This window comes from Amblyraja radiata, chromosome 3 (assembly GCF_010909765.2).
Source record: "Amblyraja radiata isolate CabotCenter1 chromosome 3, sAmbRad1.1.pri, whole genome shotgun sequence".
Lineage (NCBI taxonomy): Eukaryota > Metazoa > Chordata > Chondrichthyes > Rajiformes > Rajidae > Amblyraja > Amblyraja radiata.
Window position 1 is genome coordinate 58,977,518 of NC_045958.1, and position 27,734 is coordinate 59,005,251.

The window sequence follows — 27,734 nt, forward strand, 5'->3', positions numbered from 1 at the left end:
AAACAGCTCCTTAGCCGTGCTAACTTTGAGAGCAAGACTGGTGTTTTGGGACTACTTAACTAGGTTTTTGATCTCCCTCCTGTATTCTGACTTGCTACCTGTTATTCAATAACAATGGTATTGCCAGTGAATTTAAAGATGGAGAAGGGTTGAAGAAGTGCTTCAACCTGAAACGTCACCTGTTCTTTTTCTCCAGACATGCTGCCTGACTTGCTGGGTTGCTCCAGCACGTTGTATCTATCTTCAATTTAAAGGTGACTTTGGTCCTGTGTCTGATCACAAAGTCATGAGTATAGAGCGAGGGCTGAACATGTACTCCTGAAGTTCCCCTATGTTGATGGTCAACAAGGAGGAGGTGTTGTTAGTTTGTACTCATCGGGTTCTGCCAATAAGGAAATCAAGGATCCAGTTGCATTAGGGAGTAAAATACATCAAATCTCTGAGTGGTAACAAAGATTTCTGGTGTGCTTACCTTCATTGGTCGGGGCATTGAGAATATAAGTCAGGAAGTCATAATGGTGAGGGTGCAGAAGACGTTGACCAGTATGGTGCCTTGATTAAGGGCTATTAGCAACAAGGAAAGTTTGGACAAACCGATTTGTTTTCTCTAGAATGCTGGCGATTGAGGGGAGACATGATAGATGTATATAAAATTAAGAAAGGCATCGATTTGGTAGACAGTCAAATCCTTAGGCCCAGGGTGCATATGTCAAAGATTTGAGAGCATCGCTTAAAGGTGTGAGGGGTAAAGTTTGTTTACACAGTGGATTGTGGATGCCTGATACACACAGCCAGGGGTGGTGGTTGAGACAGATACAGTCGTGGCATTTAAGAGGCTGTACTCGCTAGAATTTAGAAGATTGAGGGGGGATCTTATAGAAACTTACAAAATTCTTAAGGGGTTGGACAGGCTAGATGCAGGAAGATTGTTCCCGATGTTGGGAAAGTCCAGAACAAGGGGTCACAGTTTAAGGATAAGGGGGAAATCTTTTAGGACCGAGATGAGGAAAACTTTTTTCACACAAATCATTTTTTACAGAGAGTGGTGAATCTCTGGAATTCTCTGCCGCAGAAGGTAGTTGAGACCAGTTCATTGGCTATATTTAAGAGGGAGTTAGATGTGGCCCTTGTGGCTAAAGGGATCAGGGGGTATGGAGAGAGGGCAGGTACAGGATACTGAGTTGGATGATCAGCCATGATCATATTGAATGGCGGTGCAGGCTCGAAGGCCCGAATGGCCTACTCCTGCACCTATTTTCTATGTTTCTATGTTAAAAAGGCACATGGCAATGCTGGGAATGGAGGAGTATGGATCATGTGTAGGCAGATAAGGTTTGTTTACCTTGGCATTATGTTCAGCATTGAATGAGAGCCAATGTGCTGTATGTTCTTTGAAGATGAATTTGGAAGGGATAATGATATAGAATGCGATGCTGTGGTCGATGAATGATAGTCTGATACGTGTTCCTGTTGTCCATGTGGTTCAGCGCAGGTTGGATAACCATCATCATTACTAAGGCAAGAGTTAATTTACATCATCACCAACCTTTTGAAGCCGTTCATCACATTGGACATGAGTGCCAATGGTTGGTACTCGTTAAGGCACGTCATCATGCTCTCCATTGGCACCAGTATCGTTGATGTTCTTTTAAAGTGGGTGGAGAACTTGGACCACAGTAGTGAGAGGTTATAAATATCTATCATACCTCCAGCCAGTTTTCCTGTTGGGTATTATTTACCATTTATCTTCCCCCCCCCCCCAACCCCACTCCCACCATGTCCCATTATAACGTTGTTCAGTTTTGTATGTTTAGCTTCGTGACACAAATGTACAAGTGGTCATTTAGTAATGGGCTACTTTTAATTTCCCTTGTATGTTGCTCAAATAGATGGTGGACAATTTGAGGGGATGACTATCTTGGATAAGGGATCATTATTTCTGTTTGCATGCATCATGTGTGTTTGTATATGTACTTTACAGCTGTTGGTCATTGAATAGCATAATTTGATTGCTGCTCATCCTATCAAATTAAGGGTTATGTAGTCATGTATTTCGCATTACTTGGAGAATATTTAACTGAACACAGAATAATTCTGTTTGTATTGATAATTATGATGTTAAACAACAGTATATGCTAGATGTTTACAATCTTCCATGGGGAGAGTTAATCAGTGGGGTTTGTTTATTTATTTGAAAAGTTAACTTGTGAGTTTTTATACTTTGTGAATGGGGCCTCCTGCCTCATTTAATCTACAGATGCATCAATGCCTGTGCCAAACATAGTTTGGATTAATCAAGCTCAACTTTAGTGGTTTGTGGACTCATTTGTTAAGACCCTGTGTGACACACATGCCCTGTGTGAGATAATCAAGTATGCAGGTGTCAGTTATTATGCGTTTGGAATAATTACATTTTAACGTTCACTTCTTTAAACACCTTAAAGCGGAATCTGAGCAAGTTTATGTTCTGCTGCTGGCCCACGTGCAGCACCAAACATGCACCATGCAGTTGCTTCCTGGCAGTTAATTGTGGGACTGTCACCAATATTTGGCTCTTTGTATTATTTTTGAAGATAAGTTTTAATTACAATTTCTATCATAGTTCCAATTAACATTATATTACAGTTCACATTACAATTAATCTTATTTTGTAAACTGTATAAAGCAATAATTGATTGCTGTATTGTTGCATAATTTATGAATTTGATCTTTGAAGCAATAGATTTTTAGTCCATCTTGGAATATATGGGGTGGGCATCTATCTGCAGAGCCAAAAGAGATGGGGGAGATATTGAACAATTTCTTTTCTTCGGTATTCACCAAGGAGAAAGATATTAAATTATGTGAGGTAAGGGAAACAAGTAGAGTAGCTATGGAAACTATGAGATTCAAAGAAGAGGTAGTACTGACTTTTTGAAAAATATAAAAGTGGATAAGTCTCCAGGTCCTGACAGGATATTCCCTAGGACATTGAGGGTAGTTAGTGTAGAAATAGCAGGGGCTATGACAGAAATATTTCAAATGTCATTAGAAACGGGAATAGTGCCGGAGGATTGGCGTACTGCGCATGTTGTTCCATTGTTTAAAAAGGGTTCTAAGAGTAAACCTAGCAATTATAGACCTGTTAGTTTGACGTCAGTGGTGGGCAAATTAATGGAAAGGATACTTGGAGATATCCTTTCAATGTTCCTGTTGTCCATGTGGTTCAGCGCAGGTTGGATAAGCATATGTTTAGTAGAGAGTAGAGTGTTTAATTTGTTCATGATATATGTATTTTTATTTCTATTTATTTTTAACTGCACACTGAATGGACACTGGTTGAGCAACGTTTTTTTGTTTCCTCTGGGTATGTGAGTACTCAGGAAAATGACAATAAAGATATACTATACTATACTACTTTTCTATTTGTGATTAAAAATATTCTAACTGTCTTTTGTAAATGATGGTTAAGATTTTTAAGGATTATATAATGGGTCAGTTGATCAAGATAATAGTAAGCTAAACTAAGATTGGTAGAAAAGTTCATGCGTTGATCTATCAAGTGTGTGTTGAGTTAAATTATCCTAGAAAAAAATGATATCGTAAATAATCAAGTTTATCTCAAGTTAGGGAGTTTAGTGTTCTTGTTTCTCATCTCTGTTCAACATTTTAAATGCATGTGTGAATCTAGATATAGACACAAGGAACTGCAGATGCTGATTTACAAAAAAAATGACAGTGCTGGAGGAAATCGGACAGCAGCATCTCTGGAGAACATAGATAGATTTTTTTTGGGTCGGGAAGATGGGTCCTGACTAAAACGTCGCCAATCCATGTTCTCCAGAGATAGAAACATAGAAAATAGGTGCAGGAGTAGGCCATTCAGCCCTTCGAGCCTGCACCGCCATTTAATATGATCATGGCTGATCATCCAAATCAATATCCCATAGCTGCCTTCTCTCCATACCCCCTGATCCCTTTAGCCACAAGGGCCACATCTATCTCCCTCTTAAATCTAGCCAATGAACTGGCCCTAACTACCTTCTGTGGCAGAGAATTCCACAGATTCACCACTCTCTGTGTAGACACATGCTGTCTGACACGCTGAATCACTCCAGCACTTTAAAAAAAAATCAAAATTAAATTTTGTCAATAACAAATATTTCATCAGTTATAATGTCTGACGTTAGCTGCAACTGTGTTATACCTGCAATTGGTTTTGAGAACAGTGCTCTCTTAACTAAGTGGATTATCATTACCTGTCAAGTTGTAAATAACAAATGATAGTTATTTGACTGCTTTAATAGTTACAGGGTATTGTGTGGGGTGGAGTCCCACTAAAGGATCTGGAACATATAAAAATGAATTACTGTGTGGGAAGCAAGACCAGTTTTTATAACTTATATGGGAATAGGAGTATATGATGAAGGAAGATATTGACTCAAATGTGGCAACAGGGTGTGCTTGGGAATGCAACTTTCAAAATATTAGTAGAAAGCATGGACACAATTTTTGGCTTTTAGAAATATTGAATAAATCCATAAGAATGTATCTCAAACTTTTTATTGTACCTACAGATTGTTTGCTTTGCTACTGTAAACAATGAAATTGCACACATTGCTAAATTGGTAGCTCGTCAGAGAACTCCTAAGAGGAGACATGGTGGACAAACATTGGTAAATTCTCAATTACGATTAAGACGTGTCCTACCGGCCACACAAATAGGTAAGTCAACCTTGTTTTAACTTTTCGGTTATTGAAGTCTCATGAAAAATTGCTCTATGTACTTTGAACCTAGGTTTTTAAAGACATGTAACACATTTGAAGGCATTAAGTAGGACCTCAACAGAATCTTTCCAGTCACAGGTTGACTTGACTTGAGTTGTCTTTGTCTTTTAACTTATTTTTTAAGACCATTCCATATTTATTTGTTTCATGGAAACGTTTGGATTTAAATATTTTAATACATATGTGTACCTATTATGGGTTTAGAAAAATTAATTATGATTTGTGTTGAGGCCAGGTTTTTAAAATTATTTGTTGTTACTTGCCACAAGTTGGATGTTGATCGAAACGAAAGAACTTTGATCAATGTGGTTAAACATGGAACTTGTTTTTTTGTCGCCCCAAGGCTTAGAAGCAAATGAACTTGCATTTCCATATTACTTTTTCCAAGTTGAAGACATACCAAAGGGCTTCCAAGTTACTATTATATTTTATTTCCCTTTTTTTTCTGGCAGTTTTACTGTTGAATTGTTGAGCAATTTCCCCTTTAAATTTCCTCCTTTAGGCTCTGAATTTCTGACGTAAATGTGTAACTACGAATGCTCTCTTTGGTGTTTCTGCTAACAGTGTTTAGACCCAAATGCTGTCATCTTGGCATCTTGAATTATCATTTTTCTAATTGGAAGCAGCTACCTGTAAAATAGTTTGGCTTTTTTCTCAACCTCCATCTTTTTATTGTTTATTCGCACCTTATCTGTGAGCACACCATTCTCAGGCGGCCGCTGAAATGTATTATTTTTCAACAGTCATCTTAGAATGTCTCTGATTTGTAAGTAATAAAATAATTCATTACATTGGATAATCAAAAATGCAGATGGAGTCTTAGTCAGAGAGTGATACAGCGTGGAAATAAGCCCCTCGGCCCAACTTGTCCAGCTACTCTAATCCCACTTGCCCGCGTTTGGCCCATATCCCTCCAAACCTGTCCTATCCATGTACCTGTCTAACTGTTTCTTAAATGTTGGGATAGTCCCTGCCTCAACTACCTCTCCGGGCAACTTGTTCCATACCCCCACCACCCTTTGTGTGAAATAGTTACCCCTCAGATTTCTATTGTCTTTTTCCCTTCACCTTAAGCCTTCATGATTCACCTACTCTGGGCATGGGAAATGTAAAGTTTTTAAATATTGGAAATACTCAGATTGACCATTTGTCAAACTTAGAAAGGAGATGTAAAAGCTAAAGGGAGAGTTGGTGAAAAAGAGGATGTCTGTGATGGGGTTAAAACTGAGATAACTATCGAAAAGACAGACAGGTGGGCAGAGAGGGTGGATTAGCTGATAAAGAATGAAATTAAGTCCTTGCAAGGGATGACATAGGATCAAAAGATGTTGAATCCTTGTGGGTAGAACTAAGAAAATGCAACGGTAAAAAGATCCTGATGGGAGCTCTATACAGGCCTCCAAAGAGCAGCCAAGATGTAGGGTACAAATTGCATCAGGAGACACAAATGGTATGTAAGAAAGGTAATGTTATTGTGGTCATGGAGGATTTCATTATGCAGGTAGACTAGGAAAATCAGGTTGGTATTGGATCCCAAGGGAAGGAATTTGTAGAGTGCCTACGAGATGTCTTCTTGGCGGCAATAGAGTTGCTGCCTTATGGTGCCAGAGACCTAGGTTCGAGCCTGACCACAGATGCTGTCTGTATGTTTGTACGTTCTCCCCGTGACCTGCATGGGTTTTCTCCCACACTCCAAAGATGTACAGGTTTGTAGGTTAATTGACTTGGTATAATTGTAAATTGTCCCTAGTGTATGTAGGCTAGTGTTAGTGTGTGGGAATCGCTGGTTGGTATGGACTCGGTGAACTGGAGGGTCTGTTTCCGTGCTGAATATCTAAACTAAATTAAAAAGCAGCTTGTGGTCGAGACTACTAGGGAAAAGGCAATTCTGATTTGGTATTGTGTAACAAACCGGATTTGATTAGCAAGCTATAAGGAAAGGAATCCTGAGGAGGTAGTGGCCATAATATGATTAAAAATTACGTGCAGTTTGAGAGGGAGAAGATTAAATCAGATGTGTTGATATTACTGTTGAGTAAAAGTAATTACAGAGCCATGAGGGAGGAGCTGGCTAAAATTGATTGGAAAGGAACACTAGGAGAAATGACGGTGAAGCAGCAATGGCAGGAGTTTCTGTGAATAATTTAGAGGAAGCATGATCTTTTCATCCCAAAGAGGAAGAAAGATGCTAAGGTGAGAATGAGTCAACCGTGCCTGACAAGGGAAGTCAAAGACAACATAAAGCTAAAAGAGAAGGCATATAATATTGCAAAGATTAGTGGGAAGCTGGAGGATTAGAAACCTTTAAAAACTGACAGAAGGTAACAAAAGGCAATGCGTGGAGAAAAGACGAAATATGAAGGTAAGCTAGTCAATCATTAGAGTTAGGAATGGTTCCAGAGAACCTGAAAATTGCAAATGTTACTCTGCTGCTCAATAAGGAGTAAGCTTGCCTTAAGTGGTTGGTACGGTTTTGGAGTCCATTACAAGAGATGAGGTTTCCGAGTATGTAGAAGCACATGAAGTCAGCATGGTTTTGTGAAGGGGAGATCTTGGCTGATGAATGTGCTGGAATTGTTTAAGGAAGTAAGTAGCAGGATAGACAGTCAGTGGATGTTGTTTACCTGGATTATCAGAAGGCCTATGATAAGGTGCACATGAGGGTACTAAAGCTGATGAGAATCCATGGTATTAGAGGGAAGATACTAGCATGGATAGAAGGTAGGCCAAATGGCAGTTGGCAAAGAGTGAGATTAACGAGGCCTTTTATGGTTGGCTGCCAATGACCGGTGGTGCTCCGCAGCGATCAGTGCTGGGGTAGCATCTTTTCATGTTGTACGTCAATGATTTGGATAATGGAATTGGCTTTGTGGCCAAGTTTGCAAATGATACAAAGATAGGTTGAGGGGCAGGTAGTATAGACAAAGCAGGGACTCTGCAGAAGGACTCGGACAGGCTTGGAGAGTGGGCAAAGAAGTGACAGATGTAATACAGTATAGCAAAGTGCGCAGTCATGCATTTTGGTTGTAGGAATAAAGGCATAGACAATTTTCTAAATGGAGATTTGGAAATCAGAGGTGCAAAGGGTCTTAGGAGTGCTGGTGCAAAATTCCCAAAAGGTTACTTTTCAAGTCGAATTGGTAGTAAGGAAGACAAATGCAATCTTAGCATTTATTTTGAGGGCTAGAATATTAAAACAGGGATGTAATGCTGAGGCTTTACACGGCACTGGTCAGACCACATTTGGAACATTGTAAGTAGATTTGGGCAAAATATCTGAGGAAGGACCATCAGTTGCTGGAAAATCGGTGTTCAGTTATTTTCTTCCCAAATGTGGATAGTGAGATTGTGGATTTATGATTGAAACGGCATGCAATTGAGCTTTAGAACTTTAGCGGGTATACTATCTGGACCTGGACCCTTGTTATGCCAATGATTCTCTGGTGCACAATATTGTCCTCCAACAATGAAAGAAAATGTTGGCCATTACATAAATCTCAGGAGCTAGCTCTTGGCAAGGTTGAATACAACCTCAAAATGCTGAAATCTCAGGGTCTTTCAGGTAGTTTGAGGTCTTAGCCTCTTGTGCGCTTCCGAGACCAGGCAGACTTACTGTAAGCATCTCAAGGCACATGACAGACACCACCAATATCTGTCTTTGGGGAATACCTTCATATTTATCACAAGAATAAGCTAAAATCATGTAATTATCCTCTCCCAGACTGAAATCCTCAGTATTGAGGCCTTAATTATTCTCATTGGGACCCTTGAGTAGTAAATTGGCTGCATACCCAATGCTAGATTCCAGAAACAGGCAGTTTTCATATAACAGAGATTGGAATAGGGATGAGCAGAGCAAACGAGTCAAGGATCATTGGGGAAAAATGCAACACTTGAAATCACTGGCATATTACCATTAACTGGAAAGGAACATTAAGGATGATATTGAGACGTTCATGCATTGGAAGCACGCAAGCCTCGCTGACAGGGCAAATGAAGTGTATCATCTCGCAAACAAACCACCTGGCTACTCTCAATTGGCTTCATCAGTTACCTTTGAATCCACAAAATTAGAAATGAACTTAGTCAGTTGATCATGATGGACTGGTTAAGAAGATTTTTCGAGCATTTGCTTTGATTTGTCTGATTATTGACGATGCTAATTTACTTTGCAGTGCCTTTCACTTTTACAAAGCCACGTAATGCTTGCAGTGTGATGAGCCAGCCAACATTACTCAATATTTACATTAACCATGAGACGCATTCTTCCTATTTTGGAATAATCATGTGCATGTCCTTCATTTTGTGCAAGGTGAAATGTTTAGACGGTTGTCTGTGATCAAATTTTAATGACTTGCCCAGCTATTTGAAGAGGGTTTTGTCTAATTTTTAACGTGTTTAAAGAAAGATTTATTAGTTTATTTTCAGTTTCAAGATTTGTTTTTGCAGATCCATTATAGATCTATTAAATGATGTTTAAGTTTGGACACATCCTAGTTTGAGGATATTATTTCTTCCAGTTTCAATGGATCCTGGATACAAGAATGGGCAAGATAGTGAGGTTTTTGTAGAAATGTACACAAAATTCACTTCATTGGTCCTTTTAAGAAGGAACAAATAAAATGATTTCATTTTGTATATTAAGTTACAGCACATTAGTATGACTGCAGACTTGTGCTATCAGATATGTTGCTTCGTTCCCTATCCCATCTGATTAGTAATAAACCCATTACTGTGACTATTCTGTGGATGACAGGGAAGTTCTCCAATGTCATGAACAACAAATTTCTCCTGACAAAACCAATTAAAACAAGAGTAAATTATCTATGCCTTTGGAATAATTCTTGCAAAGGATGGTTGTTTTACAACAGTATTTCAAGAAAGGTTCCACTGCAGGTGTTAAACATTATTGCCTCTGGAAATGCATACATGTCTGTTCTTTCTTTCAGACTTGCTGGGTTTTAAAACTTGCAGAGGTGAAAATCAGAACAAGCATCAGGATTAGGCAGCTAATACACATTGTGATATTTAATTCTTTGTGAAAATCCCACTTTAATGCAGTTAAGCCAGTTTGTTTTTCTTGCTGATGTTGACCTTTTCAGTAATTGTTCTATCTGCCTCGATCAATCAACTTTTGAACATGGCTGGTTCATGTAAACTATACTGTATTTTTAAATGAAATTCCTACATGGTTAAATGCTTTACAGAAACCTCCATCTAGCAGTTACAGAAGATATAACATTATTTCAAACCATGTTGCTGTTGTCGTCTTCCATATTTTATGCACTGATATCTATCCTCTTTTCGTTATTTGTTCCTGTCACTTCAACTGTTAGTTTCTTTGTGTTTTGATAGTAAGTCATTATATATACCAAATGATTTGATGGGATACTTGAGGAAAATGTATCTTTCATAATTTAATCTAGTAGCATTAATTGTATTCATTTTTATTGTCTTTGAGTTCAGAACTTGATCCTTAATTTCATTGCTAACATTTATACTTTTATGCCGTGTTTCCATTTCTCTGTGTATCTTCATACAAGTTTTAATATTTTGGAAATATTACAATACAAGTTATTTTATAAAATTCATATTTAAAAATATAATTCCATCTTAATGAAATTCTGCAGATGCATGTGCCCTATACTGAAATATCACAGAGGTTAATCTTTGAGGGGAAAAGTAATGGAAGAAAGGAAAAGTATCTTTTTTGAAGTTGGTAATTGCAGATCTTCGATTAAGTGTATTACATTGACATTTACATCAGAAAATTAAATTGGTCATAACATTCTTTATGCAATATGTCTGCTTTGCGAATTAAGTTCCATGACTATTGTCTTTTTAATTTATCCCTCTTGTTCCTCAGGGAAGCCTACAGAAACTTTAAGACGTCCAGAATACATTAACCAGCCGGATCAAGGAATCCGGTGGCCAACTAGTGTTGCAAAAGGAAAAGGCAGCATGCCAGAAACAAAGACTAGCTTGGGAAGAGAGATGCTTACTACAGATTCCAAAGTACAAGCACCAGTTGTTGGTCTACTTAAGGATGCTTCAGTTCGTAAACCTCTATCTGCTACAGTTAATAGGTAACTTGAAACGTAGGAAAGAACTGCAGATGCGGGTTTTAATCGAAGGTAGACACAAAATGCTGGAGTAACTCAGCAGGACAGGCTGCATCTCTGGAGAAAAGGGGTAGTTGACTGAAGATGTATCTCGACCCGAAACATCACAAATTCCTTTTCTCCAGCTGAGTTACTCTTGCTTTTTGCATCTATCTTCAGCTCTACGTTTAGTTTGGTAGGTTATTTGCTGTGAAACTTAATAACTTTTTAAAAAAGCTTGAAAATAATAATAAAATTATCTCATGACTTTTTACTGAAGAAAATGTTAAAATTTAAAATTGTCTTGGATATTCTGGTGTACATTTATCCTTTATTCTTTGCTGAGCTAGCTGATATAACCAAGGAACTAATGTGTTCTAATTAGCCTCCACATTCAGACAGGTGGTTAGGGGAGGGATTCATGGTTTTCTTGATTTGCTATCAAGTGACCTTCACTGGAAACTTGCTGAAAGGAAATGATTGCTTCAGTTTTCAATCTAACCAGTATTTCTATTTGGAATGCTGGTGTATTTTTTTGAACTCATAACATTTGTTATTTATGGAAGATATAAAGCAACTGAGTTTTTTTTAAATCTCTGTACCAACTTTAATTGGTTGCACTGGAAAAGTAGCAGAATACATTGAGAAGAAATATTAAAATGTTGATAGAATGAATAACAAAATTGTAATAACTATTTGGTATGTATATCAAGTCTGTTCTCTATGGGAAGTTGTTGGTTTCTCCTATTATTTAATACTTCAAGCATAATTAATTACTGCACAAGGTATTCTGTAGATCAACTAATCGTGGAAGGAAAATGAAAAAAGAGATGGGTAGACATGGCTTTGAAATGTATAAACAACATGGATTAATATTTAGAGACTTTATCTATCCCTAACTAAAGTGTTTGAAGGGAGGGAGGTGGTGTGGAAATGACATTTTTGGATTGTTCTTATGAGCATGTGAGAAGCCAAATTGGTACTTGCAAATAAGAGCAGATGAGAGCAATAATGCCAATGAAACTTAAGCTATGATTATCATAACATATGGCTCTACGTTGTGTTTGAGAAGAAAAAGTGGAAATGGGGAGAGGATGAATTTTGTGAAAGTAGTTGAGGACGGTAAACTAAAAAAATTTGAGCAAAATTGAAGTGTCAGATATTTTAAAATGGTCTTAGGAATTTGGAATCATTATAGCAACGGAGAAATTGTATTTTATTAGCAAAACATTTTGGATGTAAGAAATGTAGGTTAAATCGAAATTAAAAAACAAATATACATTAAGCAAGAGAACAATAGGTATCAAAAAGAATAGGAAAAGTGGAAAAAGAGCAATAAAAATTATAATTAAAATGTTGAGTAATAAAGAAAGATTAAAGCACGAAAATGACAAATGGAATCAATGAAATGGTCACTAACGGATAAACTATTAGGTAGTGAAATACAGAGTGTTAAATAATGGCATGAGCATACATAGAACAGTACAGCACAATAACAAGCCCTTTGTCCCTCAATTTCTGTACCGAGCATGATGCTGGGTTAAACTAATCTCCTCTGCTTGCATATCTTCCATTTGGCTGCATTCCTTGCTGATTCCTTTGCCTATCCAAATGCCACTTTTGTATCTGTTTCCAGGCACCCACCGTTCTGCGTTTGAAATCAAACTTTCCCCAATGTTCTTTTAAAGTTTGTCTCTGACCTTAAAGCTATGCCCTCTAGTCTCTGACATTTCCACCTTGGACTATATATGTATTAAGGAAACTAAAAAGGTTTGTATGAAGATTTTTAGGATTTGGTGGGGGGAGGGGAGGGAAGCAGAAGGTAATTGATAAACCAAACAAATTGGAGGATAAAAAAATGACCTCTGATGGACTATGTCTGTTAAGAGGTGTAGATCTATTAAAGGCAGCAGTCGATGCTTATTAAAATTCATTACATAAGGGAAAATTGTATAGCTAGCATTGTAAAAGGGGATAGAAGTAGCTTAGGAAATACAGCAGATGTTGAAATTCTGAAGTAAATGCAGAAAATTGTGAAAATGTTCAACAGCTCAGAGCATCAGTGGAGAGAGAAGATAACTTCCATTAATACCATCATCCTGATGAAAGTTTCCAATATGAGACTAACTTCATTTTGCTCCTCATAGACGCTGCCTGACCTGCCAGGTAGAATTAGTACAGACCTCAAGATGTTGTGTCATAATTAACCACCCTTACTGATATTGACTTCTTTAGTGTAATATCACTGATAAGAGTTGTGCTGCGGCTTTGATAGATTTGGATTGCCATAAAACCTTTCATAGGGTCAATGGGAAACATGATGATTCCAAAACAAAGTTTAGGCTTCAAGTCAACTATCCAAACTGACACGAGGCAGGATATAGTAGTTTATACAGTGATGTTGGTGTGACTATTAAACACTTTACAATGACTTGGATTCAGTGACAAAAAGTATTTTAAAGTTGCCAATTGATAAAACTAATATACAGGATGAGATTAATCCATTTGCAGAATGGGCTTCTGCTGGGCAGTGTAACGTCAATGTTTGTATGTGGTAGTATACTCGATAAGACTTGAGTTGAACAAATGCTCTTTGGATAATAGTCTAAAAGGAATAGAAAAAAAAAAATTTTGGGATGTAAATTGGAAAAAGTAATGGAAGTAAATGAGCCCATACGAAAATAACAGGTTTGCTTTACAATTTCATTTATTTAGAAAACAGAGATAATTTGAAAACATGGAAATAAGCCTGTTTAGACCATAATTCAAGAATGAGATGTTTATAGTCACCAAACTATGAAAAGCCAACAAAGTGAAAGCAAAAAATATCTGTATTAGTGATTCTTAGAGATGGTAGATGTACTGGTTTAGATTGAACAGGGAACTTTTAACTGAAAGACTGATGGGCAACCTCCGAGCAGTCCTTTATATCTTGTGAACACCTTTTTCTATTTGGCTTATTTGTTTTGCTTTTCATTCTCCCTCTGAAGAAATAAACTAAAATAAAACCCGTATTTTTTAAATTATTTCTATTTTAAACAGAATAGGTTTTCACCTTGTGTCAAATAATTGATCTCAAAAGAAAGTGACCACAAATAAACCCAGTGTGGAAATTAGGGGAATCACCTTTGCCCAAAAGATTAGTATGAATTTGGAGAATGCTTCCATGAAAATTGGTTAAGGCAAATTGTGCTTTTCTTGAGGGGAGCATGGAGGAGTTTGAAGTCTATACTGCACTATAATGGTCTATACTCTAGACTTTAACTTTAATTACTGGGTTTAGGCATCTCACGGGAATAGTTAATATCAACCATGACGAGATTTTTTACTTTTCCAGAACGGTAGAACCAGAGTTCACGGGCTGCGTTTGAAGGTGGGTAAACTAAAAACTAATCGGCAGAATCAAGATTTAGTGAGTGAGTAGTCAATGTTTAAAGCTGCTTCTGTAGGGATGTTTTCTTTAAGAAAATGACATTTTAGGAAACTTTGTAATGTGCCTGGGAGGAGCAAGTGACTTTTGAACTTTGATTCTCAAAGTCATTGCCACTGCGATTTTCCTTATTGTGCATGTCTTTTGTAGATTGAAGCAACTGCGTTAATTAGACACAAATTCAATTATTATTATTATTATTATTTTTCTGTATCTACCAGGAAGGTAGAATATGCACTAAATTAACCTTGGTTGCCTTGTCATTCAATTTTTCTATGAGTACATATACCATCTTGGACAGTATAAGGAATCATGTGATGTCATCCTACAGATCCAAATGAAAGCTACTCAGTAACCATTTTTCTCCTTTTATTAAGGGGACATGTAAGCCTATTGTGCATGTGTGTTCTCCAAACTAAGCTTTTCCTATTGACTGAAAAAGTGAGACTAATGTTCTACGCAAAATGAAAAAAAATTACAGATCCACTTATTTGACACATAAACAGAAATTAGGGCCTTGGAACCTGTTGAGCCATTAATTACAATAATGGCTGATGATCCACATTCAATACTCTGCTCCTGCTGTCTCCCTGTATCTCTTGATCACTTCAGCCCTGAGAACCAGATCTAAGTCCTCCATGAGTGTATTTAATGATTTTATTTCAACTGCTTTGTATGCTGGAAAATTCTACGAGCTCACCACTCTGGGTGAAGTAATATCTCGAAATCTTGATCCTATTTGGCTTATTCCTTGCCCTTAGACAGTAATGTGGTTTCTGGATTCACACACCATTGAAAACATCATTCCTCCATCTCGGCTGCCCAGTTTGTTCAAAAAATGTCTCTCCCCTCCACATCCCCCTTTCCTTCCAAATTGTAGAGAGTACATTACTTCACCAATCTCTTCGTACGTCAGAATGGTGAGCCTTTACTACATTCCTCACAGTAAATACACTCTTCCTTTGGTAATGAGATCAAAACTTCACACAATACTCATGGTGTTATTTTACTCAGGTCATGTATAATCGGAGCAAGATGTTCCTGCTCTGATACTCAATCCCTGTCATGAAGATTTTCAATTTTCACATTTTTCTTTCTGCACTTGCATGCTTACTTTCAGTCATAAAGGCAACCAGATCTCATTGCACAATTCCTTTTCCAAATCTATTGACATTTGGGTAATCTGCCTTTCTGTTTATGCCACCAAGGTGAATAACCTCAAATTTATTCACATTATGTTACATCTGCCATGCATTTCCGCTCCCTTGCCTGTCAAAATAAGACTGGAGCCTATCCTCCCTTCCACAGATTACATCCCCACCTGTCTTTGATGTGGTTGATTCCTTCACCTAACTCCATGTATATTGTCAAAGACTGAGATTCCAGCACTGATCCCTATAATATCCCATAAGTCACAGCCTGCCGCTTGGAAAAAGACCCATTATTTGCCTAACTTTGTTTCCTGACAGGTAACCAGTTCTGTGTCAATATCTTACACCCAATAATCATATGTGCTTTAATGATGCACACCAAATTCACAAGGGGGCCCTCTCAAAAGCCTTAAAGTCCAAATACAATACACCGATTTTGCAAGTACAACAAAAAAATTCCAATGGACTAGTTGAGCATGATTTTCCTTTCCTAGATTCATATCGACTTTGCTTGATCCTTTAAAATAATGGAGTTACAAAGATAAACTCTAATTCAATGGAACTGTTTCAGAACCTATAGAATTTCAGAAAATGACCACCAAGACATTGAATGTTTCCATGCCACTTCCTTAGAACTCATGCATGTACATTCAGGACTTGGAGATTTATTAACCTTCATCTGTCAGAGAAGTTATAGAAGCAGATACAGTTAGAACTTCAAAGTCATTTAGACTGACATAGGGACAAACACCGATTTTATTTATAATAAAAAAAATAAAATAAAATAAAATAAAAAAAACAACTTTTGGCACCCTCCATTCCAAAGCCTTTCTGGGTTATTTGTTTTTCTGAGCTAACGGAGGTCATGTGATAGTGAAACGACAATATAATCCTGGCCAGCTAATGACACCCCTCCCATGGCTCTAAAGCACTATGGAGTGCTAGAAACTAAAGAAAAACAAATATAAAATGTAAACTGAATATGAATGGAATGAGCTGCCGACCCACTGGCGGCTCCCACCTACTCCCTAGCCGATTCGACTCCTGGCTTCCAGCCCAACTCCCGACTTGCAAGGAGCACCAGTGTGCCCCTCTCACCCGCTGCTGTTTCTTGCTGTCCGACTTTATCCGCTACCTGCACGCTCGTTGCTCTGTCCAGTTGGCCTCTTTGCTCTTGGAATGTTGGTACTGGGGTACTGATTTTGGACAATCAGCCATGATTATATTGAATGGCAGTGCTGACTCGAAGGGCTGATTGCCCTACTCCTGCACCTATTTTCTATGTTTCTAACACAGTGCTGTAGTAACTCGGCTGACTGAATCAGTCTGAGGAAGGGTCCCAATGTCACCTACCCGTGTACTCCAAAGATCCTCACCCGCTAAATTACTTCAGCACTTTGTATTCTTTTGACTATTAACCATCATCTGCAGTCATCGGCAATAACGGGCACCACCTCATCCGCAATGGCCTGTTTAGAGCCCAGGGTTGTTTACAGTAAATTGTTTATGTTATAACGGACCATAATGGAGGGAGTGGTGTCCGTTATTGTTGATGACTTCAGATGATCATGCAGGTTACCGTGAGGCTCTCTCCCTTCTCATCTGTTGTCGCTTCAAAGGTGGAGTTTGTTGGCGACTCCAGGGGAGAAGAAGGAGGTGGCAACGGTTGAGCATGGAGCAGATAAAGCCAGCAAGAAACAGCAGCTAGTGAGAGGGGCTCCCTGGTGCACTAAACGGGGTGGGGGGGGGGGGGTGAATCATCAGTTACCGGAAAATCGGTTCACGCTGTACTGTAGAGGTTTTACAGTCATTTTTGTTGTCTGCAAGTTTGCACTTGCAATAGTTCCTTTTCTTGATCTTTCTTTTTGTTCTTCTGTGCTAAATTGTTTACTGCACCAAATACTCAGATTTGCTGTTTTTTCCTGTCATTTTATATTTTTCCTTGGATGTAATGGAATTAACTTCTACGTTTAGCCACAGTTCATCCATGCCTTCTGTTTTATTTCACACGATAATAGAATGAGCGATCCTTATAATCTGACCATATCCTCTTTGAATGCTTGCCATTGCCCAACAGTTACTCATGGCTAATGTCCCTGTCCCACTTAGGAAACCTGAACGGAAACCTCTGGAGACTTTGCGCCTCACCCAAGGTTTCCGTGCGGTTCCCGAAGGTTTTTGTCAGTCTCCCTACCTGCTTCCACTACCTGCAACCTCCGGCAACCACCTGCAACCTCCGGGAACCGCACGGAAACCTTGGGTGGGGCGCAAAGTCTCCAGAGGTTTCCGTTCATGTTTCCTAAGTGGGACAGGGACATTACTCTTGCCTGATACCTTCACAATTGCTTTTGGATTCAGGACTCAGAATCGACACTCCCAATTTGCATCTTAATGGCAAATGGTATCTCGTTATGTCATTCTTCCACTAGGAACCCTGCATTTCTGCTTGTGTAATGCAAATCTATCCTTGGTCACCCTGTTGCCATGTTTCTAGTTACAACTTTTATACTCATGTGTTTATTTCCTTGGTCATTTCCGCAACCTTTTTATGAATAGTTTATCCATTGAGACTGTCTTTAGCCTGGTGTTCTTTACATTCATAGTCATGTTTATATTTTTCCACATTATGGTCCTGTCTGTCTCTCAATTTTTGTGCCTTCAATTCTTACCTTTTTGTTTCTTTCATTGCCTTCCCATGCAGTTTCCCAGATTAATACCATCCATTTAAATTAGACCCATCAGAACTACCAAATACCACTGAGAAACCCAATATGGTCATGAATTTATCCTACCCTTTTAGAACGTGTCCCCATATCCTAGCAACCTAAATCCCTTCCTCCTGCACTTGTTCGCCAAACTTGGATTCATGCCATCCATTGAGGTCATAAAGAATAGGAGTAGAATTAGGCCATTCGGCCCATCAAGTCTACTCCACCATTCAATCGTGGCTGATCTATCTCTCCCTCCTAACCCCAGTCTCCTGCCTTCTTCCCATAACCTCTGACACCTGTACTAATCAAGAATCTATCTATCGATCTCTGCCTTAAAAATATCTACTGACTTGGCCTCCACAGTCAACTGTGGCAACGAATTCCACAGTTTCACCACCCACTGGCGAAATACATTTCTCATCTCCTTCACAAAAGAACTACCTTTAATTCTGAAGCTATGACCTCTAGTCCTAGACTCTCCTACTAGTGGAAACATCCTCTCCACATCCACTCTATCCAAGCCTTTCACTATTCTGTACATTTCAATGAGATCCCCGTCATTTATCTAAACTCCAGAGAGTACAGGCCCAGTGCCGACAAACGCTCATCATAGGTTAACCTACTCATTCCTGGGATCATTCTTGTAAACTTCCACTGGATCCTTTCCAGAGCCAGCACATCCTTCCTCAGATATGGTGCCCAAAAGTGCACACACTATTCCAAATGCGGCCTTACCAGCGCCTTATAGAGCCTTACCAACCCCATTACATCCCTTCTGCTGTTCTCATCTTCTCTGGGATAAATGGATGGTTTCAAGATGCTTTCAATACCTTTTTGAGATCTACTTGGTCAGTGCATAACTAAGTCAACATTTATTTAGTTTTAGAGATACTACACAGAAACAGGCCCTTCGGGCCACCGACTCCATGTCAACCAGCAATCTCTGCACATTAACACTATCCTACACACACTAGGGGCAATTTACACTTACACCAAGCCAATTAACCTACAAACCTGTACATCTTTGGAGAGTGGGAGGAAACCTAAGATCTTGGAGAAAACCCACTCGGTCACGGGGAAAACGTTAAAACTCCGTACATGCAGCACCCATAGTCGGGATCGAACCTGGGTCTCCGGCGCTGCAAGTGCTGTAAGGCAGCAACTCTACAGCTGCGCCACCCTGCCGCATTTCCTGTTGCTAATTGTCCTTGGAAAGTAAGGTCATCCACCTTGAATCGCTGTCCTTCTTTTGATGAAGATACTCCCTCAATGTTGTTGGATATGCTGTTCCAGGATTTAGATCAGTGATATTTCAAGGTGGGAAGCTGTGCAAGTGGAGGAGAGCCTGTTCTTTGTGATGATGTTCTTTGCTGCCCTTAGTCGTGATTATGGCTATTGTGGATTTGGGTAAGCTGTTGGAGTGTCCTTGGCAAATAATGCACTCTGTTGATGGAACAATGCTGTCACTGCTTGAGGGAATTAGTGTAGTGTTGTTGATGGGGTGTAACTGTAGTTAACTGTAGCTAAGTGAGCTGCTTTGTCATGACTGGTATTGATCTTGTTAAGAACTGTTGGCAACTTTTAAGGGTTTGCAACTTTTCAGATTTTTCTTGAATTGGTCTTGAATTTTTGATCAGTGGCACACCACCTAAGCTTGTTGCTGACTTGCAAGAAAGTTTTGGTTTAACTCAGCAACAACTTGATGAAAGTAGTTAGCACAACAGTTGCGATGAAACCCCGTATGATCACAAGGACTTTTTGGATGTAAAACCATTATGGCCCTGTCCCACGGTACGAGTTAATTCCAAGAGCTCTCCCGAGTTTAAAAAAAATCTAACTCGTGGTAAGCACAGAGAATGAACGTAGTGGGTACTTCGGAGCTCAGGGATGTCTCTTAGCGGCTCGTAACGCTAACGGCAGGTACTCGGGAAGACTTGCTAACGGCAGGTAAGCTCGGGAAGACGTGAAGATTTTTCAACATGTTGAAAATGAGCGTGCCATTACCGTAAATCTCCCAGTTCGAATCAGGGCCAACTCGGGAGAGCTCTTGGAATGAACTCGTACCGTGGGACGGGGCCATGAGATTGTCATTGTATGAGGGATATCAGAGCAATCCCTACTTGCTGAAATTGAGGAAACTTGGGAAGCTGCAAAAGCTGTGGGGGAAAAAAAAATTCCACTTGAGAAGCAGTGAAATGTATTGAATAGTTTAAACTGTTGGTATTCTGAACTATTAATAGAATGTCCAGGACAATTTAAAAAATATTTAAATGAAGTCAAACTTTTTTTCAAAAATCTAAAATTCCATTCCCTACCGCTGAAATCAATAGAGAAGCTGTCCTTGCATTGTCAAATCTGCACAGGTTATTGAAGTTGAATGATTTATTCCAATAATACACTTCCATGATGAGTTGTGAAGTTGTGGGCAACTATATCGGGGAAATATCAGGAGTTAAATAGTGAATTGCTGACATCTCAGTGGAAAATAAAAGCCATTATGCTTTATTATCATGCCCTTTATTCTCAAGAGAGTTAGTAGAACTACAGTATGTGTTGCTAAAATCTCCGCAAGATTTTTCTTTGATCATGGGGACTGAATATAAGAAAACTGGGAATGATGAGAAGGGATGTACAGGAGACAATCAGATCTTTACCTTAAATTCAGGGTAAATTGTGTGGTTTCAATTAGGTGTGTTCACTTTCATATCTGTGCATAACGCAAGGTTCAGCAATAGGAAGCTCATCTAGAATTTCCTCTGCTTGGATTCTGTTGAGATTTACTATTTGGTTATGTATTTATCATCAAGGAGTTGTTTTTACATTGTTAATTTTAGTTAGGCAGGCAGCAGATATCAATGGATTTGCTGGTGATTGAAATTGAGATGTTTCATATTGAAACCAGAATGCAAACTCTACAGGTTAAAGAAATTTGAATGAAATTGCTTAGTCAGCTTGCTTTATTGACATGTTAATTGTCTTTTGAAAGCATTGTTGAAATTAATAGAAGGTTTATTGTGCATTAGGGAGATTAGTGTATGACAGTAAGCAGATGGACCTTGTATTTAAACAGTATGATCTCACTAAATACATTACAATCGGCTGATAAATCCTCCATATGAAATGTTCAGCTGCAACTGCATAAAATGGCCCAACAGTGATTGAACAACATGCAAGGTATGCAAAAAGCTTGTTTTGCCCAGTATGCATAAAGTATAGTACTATCCATTCCGAAAACATTGGTTATTAACTTTCTTTAATTAAATGGCTTAATTTGGGTCTTACTGGTATCGAAGGGCTCAAAAATGCACCAGTCTTGTTATTGCCTGCTCCTACCAATCTCTCCTATTTCCAACACGAGTGTAAATCTTTTGAATCAGTTGCAACTGGAAGACTTGGCTTGATTGCTTGTTTCTTACAGATGGGATATACTATGCAAAAATGCTAAGTAAATTTCAAAGTGCTGTGGTGTTCAATCAAACGGTTGATAGCCAATTGTATATATAACAGTAGTGGCTTTTTTCTATTTGAGATTTTTTTCTTTCTCACCAAAATGGTGGAAGCTGTTTAATGTACAACAGTCCGACTGCGGAAAAAGTACAGATGTTATGGACAATTGTGCAAAAACTGGTTCAATTTTGATTTTCCTTCACAATACCACTTACAATAAATGAACTTTAACCACATTCGCTGCTCAGCCTGCCTTCTATTCCCTTTGCTCGCTGTGGGGTTGGACTGATCCACTCTGCAGAAATGGAGCAGAATGTCCTTGAGTTTTTCTGCTGCTCTCAAAGGCCCATTCTGTTTGGCCACCTTTACCATCCCGATAAACTTGTACGTAACTTATTCAAGGCTGGGCATGTTGTCTTGCACCAATTTTAATTGGCACAAGGATGGTTTGCTTCCATTCTGCTTTGTGGATTCAGTGGCGGCCACTTAACGAATTGCTTCTAAATATCAGAAAAGAAAGACCCATGGAAAAAAAACAAAGATGAGAGTTTACTTGAAGTAGAAGCTTTTTTTTTGTATTTCAGGAAGTTCCAGGTAAATAGTATTGAAGTAGTTCTAGTTTTTTTTTCATTGAAGTGATAGAGGATTGAGGGATTAGTTGTCTAATTGGCTTTCTGAAAGCATTTGCAATAACATTCTGATAATCCGCAAATGAGAAATCTCATTGTATAGCATCTGCCACAGGGATGCTGGTTCTTCCGCACACTCTGACACATGGGGGCCCCAGTTTCAGTGTTCCCTTTAAATCTAAAAGATCACTGGAAAATATTATTCTAATATTTTTAAAAGCCTGCCGGAGTATTAAGAGGGATGACATCTGATAATGCGAGAAATCTGCTAGTCTGGCACCATCAAGGACACGAATATACCGAATTGTTGATTTCATTTTACTCTGTTAGGCTGCTACAAAATTATCTGTCCGCAGCAGTAACCACATATATTTAAAACTCTTTCGGGTAGGACATGTTGAATGGCATGGAGAATGGCTTATTTGTTCACATTAATGTTCAGAATACAATTTCAATATGTGAATATGGAGGAGAAAAATGTATTTAAGCAGCGAGGAGAAATGGTGAAAAGATCGAGACTAGTGGTTTAAATCGGTGGACATGTGGAAAACAAAATTTTATGTTGTGAAGTGATGAGTTTTGGTTTGATAGGCTTGAGTTAGAGGAGTAGAAGGCAACCATTTGGCCCAAAAAATCAGTAAGATCATAATTGGCGTAAACATTCCCTCACTCCACTTTTCTGCTGATTGCTCATAACTATGTGGGTTAAAAATCTGCTCTTTTTGGCCTTGAAACATATCCTATGATTTGATCTCTATTGTTTTGGGGTGAAGAAATCTGAAGATTCATAGTCTAATGTGAAGAAATTAAGTTCCTACTCTTGAAGTAGCCAATCCCTTTCCGACTCTTGAAGTAGGTAATCCCTTATTCTGAAATTATTTGAAGGTTATTCATAATGCTCCATTCGGATCATCCTCCCAGCATTCACCATGTCAATCCCTCTTCACAGTCTGAAGAAGGGTCTCGACCCAAAATGTCACCCATTCCTCTCTCCAGAGATGCTGCTTGTCCCGCTGAGTTACTCCAGCATTTTGTGTCTACCTTCGATTTAAACCAGCATCTGTATTTCATTCCCACACCTCTTCAGTCTTTTATGTCTCAATGTCACCTCCCATTCTACTAAATTCCAACTAGTCCAATCCCAATTTACTTAAGCTTTCCTCAAACACAACTTATTTTCAGTCTAGTAAATCTTCTAAGTTGTTTCCAAAGCAAGTATATCCCTGATTAAATAAGAGCCAAAACTATATGCAGTATTCTGGATATGGATTCATCAACACTTTGTACTGTTGGAGCAAGAGTTCTCTACTTCTTTATTCCCTCCTTTTTAATGAAGACACGCATTCTATCTGCTTTCCAAATGTGATGTTCTATCTGCTCACTAACTTTGATCCATGCACAAGGGAACACAGAGCCCTCTGCTGGTAAAGCTAAAAACTACAGGTACGGTCACTATGAAAGGAAAATTCAACTTTTGAACCAATTATTCTCTAGATCTCTTTTTCAGTGTTGTCCTCATTCTCCTTCCACCAGCCCTCACTCCCATCTCCAGCCTATCAGGCTTTGATGTGATTATATTAATCCTTATGATTAACTGCTGATTCAAATCTTGAAAGTTCCATCCTTGGGTGAGGCCTCTGCTTCATTTCTTTATGCTCAACAAATGCTGTTCTTCAGTTGCCTTTGCTTCTGTTGGTAAAAAATGACCCTGAGCTGAATAAAATATAAACTAGTGATATGCAAGCACCAAGGCATTCAAATATATTGAAAATCAAATGAAAACTGCTACTGACAAAGGATCATTGACCTGAAATGTTAATTTGTTTCTCGTCTCACAAAGCTGTGGCCTGACCAGCTGAGTATACACAGCATTTCCTTTTTTTTCTGTTACCAGCATAGTTTTGATAGTGTTTAATGTTTGAAGTCTGTTTTATCTAAATCTAGAAACTAGCTGGCTGAATTGTGCTTCTCGCTCAAGTATATGGTTACATTATCTTTAGGGGAAAAAAATCTTTAGCTGAGTAACTACCACATTTGTTGGATTGAACTGTACAATATGTTGCATGAAACAACATCATTTTAAAGGGTTTTTCTTCAAACAAATCCATATTATTGGGAACTGGGGAATTTAAACAAAACAATTAGCTTGATACACAAAGTCAATTGTTATTTCCTCTCCTCTTTTTGAAGGAATTAAATTTACAATGAGTGGTGTTTTTAATCAATAAAATGTGCTCTTTTACTTGTTTAGCATATTACCTGGATTGGTTTCACATTTTTTATAGTTTTATCTGCTTGCCTTCATTTTATTCATTTACATGGTTTGGTTCCTTAAATTGTTAGACTAAGGAGCTTGGAGCTACTGACTATTTTGGAACAATTAACTACTTTAGTAATTTTTAACCACTAAAACTTGCTTTATAGCTAAAGAGAACATCATGCATTGTAATCACCCCTTCAAGCCCAGCCCATCAACTACAACTGTTCTTTTGCTCTGTACATTTTACCTTTGATTAAACCGAACTTTGGGAATAGATTAGGTGGGGGGGGGGGGGGGGGGGGGGGTTGATGGGAAAGACACAACCTGATTAATTAAAATTTCCAATTAAAGTATAATTTTGCTTTTTTTTTGTCTTGCAGATCAGAGAAAAGACCACTTCTGACATTCCCTCCCAGATTCCAAAAGGAGCTCCAAGTGCATTTGGCAAAAAACACTTCAAATGAACAAAATGGTATGTACTTTTTTAATGATCATTATTATGGATAATGCAAGCTTCCTTTTTATATTCAATTCTGTATCAAAAAATTATGTAGGCATTTTGTAATGCGTATGCAATGTGAATACTTGTGGTTAATTGACAAGCTGTGAAATTTTATCTTGAGCAACATCTTTATAACACTCATTATGTCATTGTTTTGGATATATCATGAATGTCATTTCCCTGGCGTGTTTAATTCTCCAACTTCTGCAACCTTTGCACGATTATTTCAATTTTATAAAGAGGAATGACCAGATTAAATGATTGAAGATAGACACAAAAAGCTGGAGTAACTCAGTGGGACAGGCAGCATCTCTGGAGAGATGGAATGGGTGACGTTTCGGGTCGAGACCCTTCTTCAAACTCAACTCGAGACGTCACCCATTCCTTCTCTCCAGCGATGCTGCCTGTCCTGCTGAGTTACTCCAGCTGTTTGAGTCTATCTTAGGTTTAAACCAGCATCTGCAGTTCTTTCCTACAGATTAAATGTTTGAGCAGGGTTGTTTCAAATTGATTTTCATTCAGGCAAATGTGAATTCATTTGTCCATGTGACCTGTGCGCCAGTGAATTAGTGCGTGTAGATCTATCGCCCAATGAGTGTCAGTATGTAGAACTGTACTCCAGTAAGCTCCTGCCTGAAACACATTGTCAATACTGCAATGTGTTGATGGATGTGGAACTGTATCCCAGGGAGATTCGGTGGGCATTTTTATTCAGGGTCACAGAAAGGCAGTACAATTCCAAGCAGTTTGCAACAGTTTGCTGTTAAAAAGTCCATCTGACACTGGGGAGGGTGAAATAGATTCTGGGGGTCTGTTTTAAACTTAAGTTGCTGGATGCACAGTGCCCTCCATAATGTTTGGGACAAAGACCCATCATTTATTTATTAGCCTCTGTATTCCACAATTTGAGATTTGTAATAGAAAAAATCACATGTGGTTAAAATGCACATTGTCAGATTTTAATAAAAGCCATTTTTATACATTTTGGTTTCACCATGTAGAAATTACAGCAGTGTTTATACATAGTCCCCCCCCCCATTTCAGGGCACCATAATGTTTGGGACACAGCGATGTAATGCAAGTAAAAGTAGTCATGTTTAGTATTTTGTTGCATATCCTTTGCATGCAATGACTGCTTGAAGTCTGCGATTCATGGACATCACCAATTCTCTGGTGATGCTCTGCCAGGCCGGTATTGCAGCCATCTTTAGCTTATGCTTGTTTTGGGGGCTAGTCCCCTTCAGTTTTCTTTTCAGCATATAAATGGCATGCTCAATTGGGTTCAGATCGGGTGATTGACTTGGCCTCTCAAGAATTTACCATTTATTAAACTTTGAAAAACTCCTTTGTTGCTTTAGCAGTATATTTGGGATCGTTGTCTTGCTGTGGAATGAACCGCTGGCCCATGAGACAGAATCTAACAATCAATCAATATTTATTACATGTCATTTGAACCTCAGTGAGGCTCAAACGAAACTCCGTTTCCACAGCCATACAAACAAAGACAATATCCTACAGACATACACACAATTCAATTTACAAAAACATCCATCACAGTGAACCCACTGTGTTGGAAGGCAAAGTCTTTTCTCTCTCCTGTTTTCCATTTCTCTCCCGATGTCGAAGCCCCAGGCGGGCGATGATAAGCCCCACGGCCATTTTAGGCCACGCGGGGCGATGTACGGCCCCGCTCCTGGTCTAAATGTCACAAAGTTGGAGCCCCCGGCGGACGCTGGAATGTCCCACAGCCATGAAACCGCGCCGGGCGATGTAAGGCCCCGCTCCGGGTCGTTCCAACCCCGCGACACGGGCTAGAGAAATCGCGTTGCGGGAGCTCCGGAAAGCGGTCTCTCCACCCGGACCCGCGAGCTCCCGATACCCCGACAGTCCACCGGACCTGCGGCTGCAGCTGGAGCCTCCGAGCTACGTGGTCGGGCCGCAGCAGCGAGTCACCACCGTTCCCCACGCTCAGATGCCGGCCAGCCCCACGATGGTAAGCCCGCAGCTCCGCAGGCTCCGTGACTGCAGCCTCCAGGTCGTTCAGGCTGGAGGCCGCTCCACGGTGCTAGGCCCCAACGACAACGGAGACCTGATAGGAAAAAGGTCGGGTCTCACGTACAGGGAAGAGATCTTAAAAAGTTTCCCCCTCCCCCCCGCCCCCCACATATACACAGTTAAAAACACTATTAAAAAACACAAACAACTACATTTAACTAGACAAAAAATAAAAAAAGACAGACAGGCTGTAGAGTCGCGCCGCCACCAACATTCAATGCAATTGAAAGTTATCAATGACATTCCATGTCATTATTATTATCGCAACTTAAATATTCTGCAAGTTGTCATTGATCAGAAGCTCAACTGGACAAGTTACAAATGCAATGACAACAAAAACAGATCAAGGATGTCCAGCTATTGCAACTCCAGGCCACTCAATCTAAAGGGCACATGTCAGGAGTGTAATGGACTACACTCTACTTGTCTGGATCAGTGCATTGTCCTGGGTGATGTTGAGCTTTTTGAGAGATGCCGGCAAAGTAGCCTGGTGGATGGTCACCTCATCAATCACCCAAAACATTAATTTCTTCCATAAACAATCCATGGTGGAGCAGGATATACCATCAAAAAAGTACACTGCAATTACTCTTCCTCATCATCACAATGCTCTCAAACTCACAACTTTTATCATCAAGAATTATAAGGGCAGCAGTTGGATTGGAATGTCACCCTTATAGG

At 39.1% G+C, this 27,734-nt stretch overlaps 1 protein-coding gene across 3 annotated transcripts in view; it reads left to right on the forward strand.

Annotated features, from left to right (window-relative positions):
• Positions 1-27,734, forward strand: part of tdrd7 (tudor domain containing 7) — a 124,615-nt gene that overhangs the window by 13,140 nt on the left and 83,741 nt on the right. For all 3 annotated transcript variants that reach the window (XM_033017847.1, XM_033017848.1, XM_033017849.1), the window contains 3 exons: positions 4,557-4,704; positions 10,634-10,853; positions 24,877-24,968. In XM_033017847.1, the coding sequence (XP_032873738.1) occupies positions 4,557-4,704; positions 10,634-10,853; positions 24,877-24,968 (460 nt within the window). The remainder of the gene's footprint in view (positions 1-4,556; positions 4,705-10,633; positions 10,854-24,876; positions 24,969-27,734) is intronic.